This window comes from Fragaria vesca, linkage group LG3, assembly GCF_000184155.1.
Source record: "Fragaria vesca subsp. vesca linkage group LG3, FraVesHawaii_1.0, whole genome shotgun sequence".
NCBI lineage: Eukaryota > Viridiplantae > Streptophyta > Magnoliopsida > Rosales > Rosaceae > Fragaria > Fragaria vesca.
In genome coordinates this window covers 8785497-8797125 of record NC_020493.1, presented here as the reverse complement: position 1 = coordinate 8797125, position 11629 = coordinate 8785497, and the positions used below count along the sequence as shown (strand labels likewise).

Genomic DNA, 11629 nt, shown 5'->3' with positions numbered 1-11629 from the left:
TATATATATATATTAGCCCTGTTGGCAATCTCCTTTGGCAAAAGTTACTGAAGTTCCCTCTGGTTGGCTCTCTTGTGTAGCGGATGAGAAGAGTTCATCTTTGTTCGACTTGTAATCAGGTTCTATCACCTTGGCATTCTGCTTGCTATTTCGGGAAGCTTCAACTTCTAGAAAGATCTCATCTGGCAGTTGCAATTCATTCGTACTTCTGATGTTGGAAGAGAGAAGTTTCTTGTTGGAAAGTTTCCTCTATTTGAAACTTCTCTCCACCTATAGCCTATCGGGCAAATCTCCTTTGGCATTTCGAGTCCTCTGTTGACTCTTGTTACCCAATTTGGGCAAATCTCCTTTGGCATTTTGAATCCTTCGGTGACTCTTGTTCTTTCTGGTTACCGCCCTCGGGCAAATCTCCTTTTGGCATTAGATCTCCAGTTTTAGTAGTGAAAATACCCTACTGGAGACACTGACACATGATCCTGGAAATACATCCTATCCTCTGAAGGCTACACAAACCATCTGATCCTTGTAGCAGTGCTTACCAAGAGTTTCAACATAAGATCAAGATTAGCCAGTGTTATTGATATATTTCTTGGTAGAAGGTGTGTTAATGACATTACTATGCATTTAGTTTTTTGTGTTTAGTTCTTCCCTCGTATCTTTAACTTAGTACTATACTTAAACAAATCTAAGTTGCTCAACTATACATGTATTTTGTTCAGGTTTGTGTCCATTTTTGACAGCACTCTATCTTGCTACTGAGCGAAGGTTTATATGAGTTTCTCTGGAAAACTAATTTTGTTCTCAATTTGCAACTTAGGTGAGAAATCTTGCAGGGAATTGTTATTCATTCATTTCCATTTTCTATTATTTTGTTACCCTCTAGTCATATACACATGCACGTAGTTGTAGATGCATATGCATACGTACTTTTAGTTATATGATTGAATTCACCTAACTTGTGCTGGGGCATCTTCTGATAGGCATCTAAACGATGGACGTACTTCTTAGTGACTCTGATTGGGACAGTTACAGTGAGACTGATAGCAATGAGAATCAAGAGGGAAGCGACTATTTCTATGGTGGGCATGCCAGCAGCCTATTTTCTAGCCTTGAGGCAAGCATTGGGAAAATTGATGACTTCCTCTCATTCGAGAGCGGATTTATATATGGGGACAAAGTGTGCTCTGTAGGAGATCCATCTGGACAGATGGGAAAAGTTGTTGGCATTAAGATGTCTGTTGATTTGGAGACTGTGAATGGAAATGTAATCAAAGATGTAGACTCAAAGAATCTGTCAAAGATCCGTCCCATTTCAATGGGGGATTTTGTTGTTTGTGGGCCCTGGCTTGGAAGGGTGGACAGAGTGGTTGACTGTGTAGCTATCGTATTTGACGATGGCACAGATTGTATGGTGACTGTTGTGGATCCAGAGAAGCTCATACCCATCTCCCCAAACATACTTGAAGATCCACAGTACCCATATTATCCAGGACAAAGAGTACAGGTTATGCTTTCAACTGTTTCCAAATCAACTAGATGGTTATGCGGTAACTGGAGGGAAAATCAAGACGGGGGAACTGTTTGTTCTTTGCAAGGAGGTGTAGTGTATGTTGATTGGCTTGCCTCTATTCTCGTAGGTTGTGATTCGAATTTTCCTCCTCCTCCACGTCAGCTGGATTTGAAAAAATTGACTTTGGTGTCATGTTTCTCTCATGCCAATTGGCAGCTTGGTGACTGGTGCATGCTTGCAAATGCTGAGATTGAAGGTTTCTCAGAGCAGGCTTTTCATAGAACTCAGCTCACCAACAAGCAAGAAAATTCAGAAAGAGGATTTAGGAGAAGAAATCCCAAGTCAAAAATTGAGGAAATCTTTTTAATCTCAAAGACAAAAACCAAAGTTGATAATCTGTGGCAAGATGGCAGCCAGTCTTTGGAAGTGGATTCACAGACATTAGTTCCGGTCAGTGTTGTAAATGATCATGAATTTTGGCCTGAACAGTTTGTCCCTGAAAAGGGAACTTACGATGATCCAAACTTGCTCAGCAACCAACGGTGGGGTGTTGTGCGTGGTGTGGATGCAAAGGAACGAACAGTAAAGATGGGATGGAAAACTATTAGTGCTTCCGGAGCAAATAATTTAGAGGGAGAGCAGATGGAGGAAGTTGTAAGTGCTTATGAGCTTGTTGAGCTCCCGGATTACTCCTATTGTTTTGGAGATTATGTGTTCAGGATGGTCCAGAATCAGTTTGATGAACAACCTGATAAAATCTATCTGAGCACAAGGTTCAATATGACTGAGGAGGTGGCTCCGAAAGAGAAGAACTTTGGTGGGGATCAAGAAAGGTTCACAGATAACAGTTACCTACCTTGCATTGGCAATGTTTTGCGCTTCATAGATGGTGCGGTAGAAGTGGGATGGGCAACTGGTATTACTAGCAAGGTATGATTATTTAAGAGCTGGTGTTGGTTTCCCATTTGATCTTCATAATCCTAATTTAAGTTCTTTGTTGATCTTACAGGTGGCCCCTCGTGAAATTTTCCGGTTTGATAAACGCGAAGGTTCAGCTGCAATCACTGCAGAAGAGGACACTGAGGAATTGAATATAGAGATAATTCCACATGAAAAACAAATTGATAACGAGAAAGGAAAGGTATATCCATCTCTCCTTTTGTCTCTATGCCAAAAGACTGAAAATATGTGGTGAGAGCCTGTATTATCTTGACTCTCCTCACAACAATCTGAATAAGTTTTAGAGAAAATTAGATAAAAACCCAAAATACTAAACCTTTTTTAAGATAAACTCATACATATTTTTCTTTCATTTTACACCCACTCCACATAAGCAAGCTTACTATATAAAACATATATCTATAATTAATAGTTTTCTTTATTTTTTAGTTTCTCTGATTTGCCCTTCAAACGATCTAAAGTTAAATTTGGTATCTTTCTCAATTTTAACATCAATTTGAAACTCAAATATTGAGCTAAAATTTAGTTGAATTTAACTTTATCATAATCAATTACATTCTTTAATTTCTTACCTTGTTATTACAAACTTAAGTGTATATATATGTTATATATAAAAGTATGTCATTTGTAATAGAATGATTCTTTTCATTCTTAAGCTCACATTTGGTGTCTCTCTACATAGTCGAAAAATATCTAATTGTAAGGTACACGTTCTTGTTTTTTGATTGATTTTCTTCTTTTTAGGTATATTATTATATCATTTCTCATCCTGATCGAGAGAACATTTACATTTCTAATGTACCTATTAAGTAGGACATGATATGATAATATACCTAAAAAGAAGAAACCCAAAATTGGGTTTAGGGTATAGGGTTTAGGGTTTAGGGTTAGGGTATAGGTTTAGAGTATAGGGTATAGGGTATAGGGTATAGCGTTTAGGGTTTAGGGTTTAGGATATAGGGTATAGGGTTTAGGGTTTAGGGTTTAGGGTTTAGGGCTTAGGGCTTAGGGCTTAGGGCTTAGGGCTTAGGGCTTAGGGCTTAGGGCTTAGGGCTTAGGGCTTAGGGCTTAAGGCTTAAGGCTTACGGTAACACTATAAATTTCTTCATTTTACTCTAATAATCAGATATCTTATTTATATTATATTTTACTTTGTGTATAAATCATAGAATGTATTCATTTCACCTAGATATTTTCATAAAAATAAGAAAACTGCATGATTCTTGCAAATTGATTGAAAAATATTAGTGTTAAAAGAAAAACTCATAATCAAGGTATTTAAGAAAACATCAATTAAGCTTATTTATTATGTGTATATGTTATAACTGAATGGCGGCAATTGTGTAAAACTTAGAAAAAATAGGACATAATATGTATCATAATTGATACATTTTAGATGTCTATCAGAAATGAATATTATGTGGGTTTTATTTAAAACCACTCTTCAAAATTAGGTGTATATGAAAATCCCCCTAAGTTTTATCTGTCCAGGATTCCTTGAATTTAGATAATGTTGCTAAAGGTTGCAAACAGCAAACTAGCGAGTCCAGTTCCTATTTCCTTCCTCAAGCTGCCATTGGATTTTTCTCAAGCATTACTGTGAGTCTCTTTGGATCTCATGGTTACACATCACTTTCAGGTCCTTCCCCATCAGTCTGTACTTCTGATGTTGGAAAGGAATCTGGGTTCTGCCATGAGAAAAGAATAGTAGAAACTCGTGATATCTGCACTGAGCCACATGCAATCTCTGAGTCTGATATTTCTGGCAATGAAAATTTGAATCATGAAGGCAAAGACATTGAGGGGAACATATATCTTCCATATTTGAAAGAAAAGGAGAGTGCTAATCAGTTCAGGCAGTTTGACATGCTTGCTGATTGTGCAGATCACCATTTTCATGGTGTCAGCAAGGAGTTGGCATTATCTCAGGTTAGAAGCTTGATGAGATGTTCTTTAAAACACCGTTTTTATATCATTGTTTCATACACTCATGACGGTCATTGTAATTCTTTCCATTTTATCCTTCACAGGTGAAAAAGGGTTGGATGAAGAAGGTTCAGCAAGAGTGGAGCATCTTAGTGAAAGATCGTCCTGGTTAGCACTTCATCTTGTCAACTTCAACTTTTCCATCTTTCTTTAGTTAAGTAAGCACTTTAATAACCAGCTTATAGAATAATTAAACTCTGCTGTGATTGAACAGAACAAATCTATGTCCGTGCCTTTGAGGAAAGGATGGATCTACTGAGGGCAGCCATCGTTGGTGCACCAGGGACTCCATATCATGATGGGCTTTTCTTCTTTGACATTTTTCTTCCACCAGGGTATCCTCATGACCCACCAGTAAGTGATACATATATGACTAGTTGTGCAATTCTTATTTGTCAGTAATGGTTGTTAGATATTCCAACCTTAAGAAAAGTTTTATGAATACCTGAAATTCTATGCAGACGGTACACTACATTTCTGGTGGGCTACGTGTGAACCCGAACTTGTATGAGTCTGGAAAGGTCTGCCTCAGCTTAACACGTGGACTGGTACGGGCAGTGAAGTTTGGAATCCTGGGAGCTCCAACATTCTTCAAGTTCTTCTCTCCCTTCAGGCCCTTGTGCTTAACGACAGGCCATATTTCAATGAAGCTGGATATGATCAGCAGGTGGGAAGAACTGAGGGAGAGAAAAACTCAGTGAGCTACAATGAAAACGCATTCCTTATGACTTGCAAGACAATGCTGTATTCTCTCCAAAATCCCCCTATGGTACAATGCTCTATTCATCTCGTCTGGTTTTACTTTGACTTCTAATATTTTGTACTTATTCTAACTATGATGTTGGCACAGCATTTCAAAGGACTTGTGATGGAAAACTTCACTCGGCGTTCTGAAAATATTCTATTGGCTTGTAAGGCATATATGAAGGGGGTTCCAATAGGGTGTGCTGTTGATTTTCAGAAAACCAATGATAAACACAGTAAGGGAAGCTCTACTGGGTTCAAGATTATGCTTGCTAAGCTCTTTCAGAAACTAGTGGAGTCATTTACTGCCAAAGGAATCGACTGCAGCCAGTTCATCTAACCAGGGAAATGAGACCGATGCAAAAGGTGCAAGCTTGTAATATACAAAGTACAAAGTACTTGGGATGAATTCCTGCTGTGTATAAATAAATCCAGTGTCGATGTGTGTGTTGAGTGTAAGATTGGTCGTGTGTGCCTCTGAATGTGTGATTGCTCTTTACCAGATGAGAGAAAGCGATTCCCACAGTTGTCGATATTGCAATAAAAATAAATTGAATTGTATCTGTGTTGTACTATGTCTTGCATGTAAAATCTGTGAAGGAAAAGCAAGTGTTGAGTTGGTGTGTGTATATATGGATGCCTTAGTACTAAGAAAGAAATCTTGCTATATAAGAATAAAAAAGCTAAGCTAATTAGTCGAGAGTTTTGTACCTAGAATCTTTACTTGACACGACTATGAAACGGTTAATAAAACAGGATGCTTCAGTGTGTGTTTCTGGTGATTTTCGATACTCATCTTCTCATGATATGATGCTTCAGAGCTATGTTCTTCCGTTTCTTCGTGTGACGCAGTTGCACCGAATAGCATGAAGAAAATATAGCATCTTCGGCATCAATTGTGCAGGTTGTAAAGATTCTCTTCTTGATAATATCATATGAAGTGTAATCAAAAGGTGAATAGGAAACTGCCGGCAGATCAAGAAATGTGCGGTAATTTGGAACTTTCGGTGCTACTGGAAATGCTATATATCTAATATTCGTCATAAGAGTTACAAAAAGGAGCACACTAAGCTCGAGTTCTTTCTTTTGTATACAAATTAAATGAAAACACTACTGGCGGTTGGCAATGTAGCATCATGAGCAATGTTACAAATATCATGAGACTAAGCTCGGGGGTTGGCAATGAAAACACTATCGGCGGTTGTCAATGAGTAGACTAAGCTCGGCGGTTGGCAATGTTACAAATATCATCATCGTGGTGTGTTGCCAACTCTATTCATGAGAAATCTTCTTCAAAAAAAAACTCTTTTCATGAGAAATATTTTATGTCTTCCAGCATGTGCATGACTAGAGTTGGCAACAAACCAGGATTCCAAACTTCACTGCCCACAAACCCACGATGATGTGATACATGTTCTAAGCTCCAATAAAATATAGTGACATACTATGACATCTCAATATACAAGTACGTACACTTGGTTCGGTCACCTCAACAAAATTAATAAATTTAATAAAAACAAGACACAAGGAACACAAGTGACAAGACTATCAAAAAGCTTGGTACGAGGCCAAAGAAAACTGGATACTGAAGTATAGACTTCAATAATCTAACTTAAATTAGAATAATGATATGAAGGAACCAGGGAATAAGCATAATGACTAATTAAATTAGGAGAAAACATCCAAATAGCACACTAAACCATTCAGTTAAAAGTTTCAAACAAAACAAGGCCATAAATAAATCCCGAGGATAATCCGCTAATGCCAAAACCCTTCAACTTCCCCTGTACTCTCGATACCAAAAATATTATATATCAAAAACAAGCTGTGCTTCAGCCACATTCGCACTCTACTTTCCAGCACTATGCTTGGCCTTGTTGTGGGACTGAAGAGCCCCATCTGAACCGAATGCCTTACTGCAGGAGCCACAAGAGAAATTACCACCAGCAGACTTTGGAGTTTGTGCCTTGGATTTATCAGTAGCAGGAGTCTTCCCCTTCTTAGCAGGGTGTGGTGTGTCTGTGTGGCCTCCCTTCTTAGCATCTATAAGAAAGAAAAAGGAATCAACCAGATCAGCCAAAGTCTAGAAAAGACAGTATGGGATCAACAGATGGGCAAAAACACCAGGCCTCAAAACAGCACAGTAAACCAAACTCCTTGTGTATCAGACACTGTAACAATATGAAGCTTCTCAATCTATAAAGCTAACAGGAAACTAGAAATACAACTGACAAGGTCCTACACCATGAAACTAAAAGGATCATCTAAGACAGAGAGAGAGAGAGAGAGAGAAAGAGAGAGATAGTACCAGTCTTCTGAGGAGTAGTGGTGTCTATCTTTGCCTTTTTAGCAGAAACAGGAGTTTTGGCTGATTCAGAGACTTGGGCTCTCTTCTTAGATTCAGGCTTCAAGTTTGAAAACAAACAGAATAACAAAATTAATATACAAATGATATAACCACACAATAAATGCGCACCCAAAAAACTCAAAGACCACCTAAAGAAAATAAATACCTTCTTAGGGGCTGGTGTCTCTTCATCTTCCTCATCAGAATCATCCTCACTTTCATCATCAGAATCATCCTACAGACAACGTAAAAAGTTGATTAATACAACATTCATAAACAGTAAAACGTTCAAAGGACATTTACAGGTAAGTGAGACATGACAGATTGTAATAGCAAATACAAATTTAGATTGATACCATGTCATCTGAGTCCATTGAGTCATCCATGTCAGAAGCAGACTCGTCTTCATCAACCTCATCTTTGGTTGGTTCTTCAATCTTGACCTTTTGCTTTCCAGAAGATTCAGGTTTGACAGCATTGTTCTTAGCTGAAGCTGGTTTAGCATTTTCAACTTTTCCTGAACAAACAAAAATAATAAATTAACTGATCAAACAAAAATGCCAAAAAAATAAAAACAAAGTGCAGCATTTACCATTTTCTGTAGCAATCACTGGGAGTTCTTCCTCCTCTTCTTCTGAATCTGAAGAATCATACTCTACAACAAGGAGAAAGAAAAATAAATAATACATTCAACGACCAAAAAACCCTATCAGACAAATTAAGTTGTACTCACCACTCGAATTATCAGTGGCGGAAAGGACAGCATTCAGTCAAGGAAACCAATGGTTGATACAAAGCAACAATAGGTTCTATACTTCCTTTATCAACATAAGAAAATTTCAAAGGTGTTTCAAAATCAAATAACATGAGAATAAAAAGAATATTTGTTAGTCTGGTAATCTGTTCAAATGCGAAGAAATGAAATCCAAATAAAATGTAGTGTACAAACAAAGAGGAAAAGTACGACATAACTTGATTTCAGAAAGACACATTCCACATTGATGTTCAACTCCCAAATTACTACTTTTCATAATCCAAATCATTACTTGAAAAAACTTTAAAGTACATAAAACTCAAAACTTGCCATATGGACCTTACGGCCTTATGGCTACAAATGCTGACTTCCTATTTTGAAAACAAAATTTTAAAAGAATACAGTTTTATTCAAAATTTTCAATAATTGATAAAGAGAAATATTAAAGAGATGTAGTAAAAGGATATTCATCATCACCCATCACAGATTGATAACCAGCAAAGTGGACACTGCCGTTTTTCCAGTTGTGGGAGAGCTCAAACTCCTCGTCAAAGACCAAATCAAATGACAACTGAGGGATTTGGCTAGGAATAAGATGTCCCAACACAAGCTTCTGCTCTTTGGCCTTTCCATAGATGACAACACTGTCAGCTGCCTTCTTTGCCTCGCCTAGACAAGCCTACAGAACAAGCAGCCAACTTGTAAACACCCCAACAACAAAGCATTCAATGTAGTTTTAATTTAAAAGCAGAGACAAGACAATAAACAAACCTGTGACAAATGCACCACATTGCCAAGGTCTGGCTTCACCTTCATGGGCTCTCCAGCCTTCACTTCAACACCTGCAGTTAAGAAAAGTCAGCTATTAACAAACCTTCCTACAGAGAAAAAAAACTACAGAGCAAAAAAGTTGTAAACAGATGGAGCAACCTTAAAGAACCAAACCAGGAAACCTTAATATGTACAAACATGTTTTATCACACAACATGATAGAACATAAACAGAAAGCATCTGAAAAATCCGATATACCCTAACAGCCGCACAACCCAACAACATAAACTGAGAGCAAACATCAAAATTGCATACACAGTCTGCATAACAATCCAACACATGGAGCAGGTCAAAAGCCCTAAACCCGAAACCCTACACCTCTACAAAAACACAACAAAAATACCACCACATAAAATTGCAGAGCCAGTAAAACATAGGACAACCAAATCGACAACAACAGCAAGCGAGAATAACACAACAGCCTACAGAGACACAACAAAAAAAGGGGTTTAAACCCCCAAAACAAAGTCTCAGTATCTCAAACCGTCATAAACCCAAAACATATCAAAAATGAAACAAGCGGTATTCGCAACAAACGAGACAAATCCATGGAGAAACGATATGCGAAGAACAAGAAGAGAGAGGCTTACCCCAGAACTCCATTGAAAGCGAGAGAGAGAAGGAAGGAAGCTAGGGTTTTGGCTTTGGGTTTAGAGAGAGGAAGACTTTGAGCGCGGATGAAAGAGGCGACATGAGTGAGGGTTTAAAGGGCCTCTTATAAGGGAGTTGCCGCCAGGTTAGGGCTCTAGGGTTTTCCCCTTCCTCATGGGCTTGGGCTTTTTTTTTTACATAAGAAGATTTCCTCTTTGGACTTTCCAAAACTGTACTATGCTATTTTCTTTTGCTCTCTAAGGTTTTCAACTTTTCAATTTGATTTTTTTTTTTTTGATCAAAAGGTCATTCAATTTAAATCAGAGCAAGCAGTACAAAGACGACGTACCCCATTGGGGTCGGCAAAAAACATCGTCTTGCAGAATTGCAAATCCTATACTAGATAAGCATAAGCTATGAAATTCTAAGTACACCCACCTTGTTCGGTTAAGCACTTTTATTTTACAGGTACACTAGGTTTCGAAGAAAAAAATCAAGCTTCCACGAAAAAACTAGTTACCTGGACCTAATCAAAGATTAAATCTTTTCCGGATTCAGAGTGCCAGACGCACTCCCTTTCGCAGTTTGAGGCAAAACACTCTCATTTACTCCCACCACCGGAGCCTCAAAGCCGTCAGTTTCCTTCCTTAACTCACTAGTCGAAGTAGAGCCTTCGAAAGTGACCATCTCAAAATCTGCCTTATCACTCGCCTCAGCAGGATTTTTGATCACACCCTCATCAGAACTAGGTGCTTCTTTGCTCCCCTTGGTACCAAAGGAGTTAGTTTTCTTGTGGGTCTTCCACTTTTTTGGTTGAGCCGCCGCTGCCAGCTCTAGCTCTTCCTTGGAACGATTTTTGCTTCCAAACGGACGTCCTAGCTTCTTCTTTTTCTGGGGAGAAATAATCAGCTTCCCCGTGTCATTAGCCAAAGCAATCCCAACATTCACAATATCCAAGGATGGTTCGGGGAACTTTAGGTACCTTTTCCCAGTCCTCTCGCATTCCACGCCACTATGCTTCTTACCAATGATCTTGTTCGGCACTCCCTTGTCCAGCACCATCGGTATCACCTCTGAGGTCGTACCAATCGCCACCACTTCCTTTCCAGCCATCGGAATTACTGTATTCTGAACAGCAGTAGCAGGAACTTTGGTTGTTGTAGCATCAGATGACACCTCTAGAGCTCTAGACTTTTTTATAGGGGAGAGAACTGAATTCTCACTACCCCCAGATGTACCAGAACGATGTGAGTTGAAATTGATAGGCGCCAAAACCCTAGCCATCTTTGCTTTCGGCACAGCACGTCCGATTGGCTTCGAGAATAGTGGCAAATGACTCATCGCTGCCTCCGACGGGGCTTTCAGCGCCTCCCTCTCCTTCTGAATCAGATGATCACACCCCATTGCATCATGCATGAACAAACCACACAATCGGCAAAAACCCTTCACCTTATCAAAGGTGAGATCCACCTCTGCCACTATTCCATCCATCTCGAACTCAATTTCCTGCCAAACTCGGATGCGCCTTCGCACATCAAACTCCAGTCTGATCCTTTGAACCTCTTCCTTTCTCTTGAGCGCAGTCTGATCAAATCGAATAACTCGACCTAATCCAGATCCCACCATATTTAAGGCTTTAGGGTTCCTCAAATTATGAACAAGGCCTTCCACAGCCACCCATGTCTCTAATATATTCAGAGGGACGGCAGCCGGATCTCCCCTCCCATCATACAACCCTAACACCAACATGGTGTTTCTGTAGTGCTAGGGTCCTCCATGCAAGACTCGGTTTCGTTCTGCAACACGCTCGAATTGGAAGACAAACCGGTCGCCTGAATCCGACACCGAGAGGCCTCTCTTCATTCTCCAGATCGTCGGGATCGTCCCTTTGAATCTTGGAAATTTT

The 11629-nt window shown here is 39.1% G+C and overlaps 1 protein-coding gene and 1 pseudogene across 2 annotated transcripts; one reads left to right on the top strand and one right to left on the bottom strand.

The window, feature by feature from the left end:
• The first annotated feature begins 991 nt into the window (after positions 1-991).
• Positions 992-5759, top strand: LOC101307290 (annotated as a pseudogene). Its single transcript, XR_184373.1, has 7 exons — positions 992-2440; positions 2520-2651; positions 3962-4399; positions 4501-4564; positions 4671-4810; positions 4918-5225; positions 5307-5759. The product of XR_184373.1 is annotated as a probable ubiquitin-conjugating enzyme E2 24-like (transcript).
• Positions 5760-6782: 1023 nt separating this feature from the next.
• Positions 6783-9820, bottom strand: LOC101300423 (histone deacetylase HDT1-like). Its single transcript, XM_004293990.1, has 9 exons — positions 9723-9820; positions 9073-9143; positions 8769-8980; positions 8281-8294; positions 8140-8202; positions 7904-8064; positions 7714-7782; positions 7509-7605; positions 6783-7243 (listed from the first exon to the last, which is right to left on the bottom strand). Exons 1-9 carry the CDS (start codon positions 9733-9735, stop codon positions 7050-7052), a joined length of 894 nt encoding a protein of 297 aa, XP_004294038.1. The 5' UTR covers positions 9736-9820; the 3' UTR covers positions 6783-7049.
• Positions 9821-11629: the final 1809 nt, after the last annotated feature.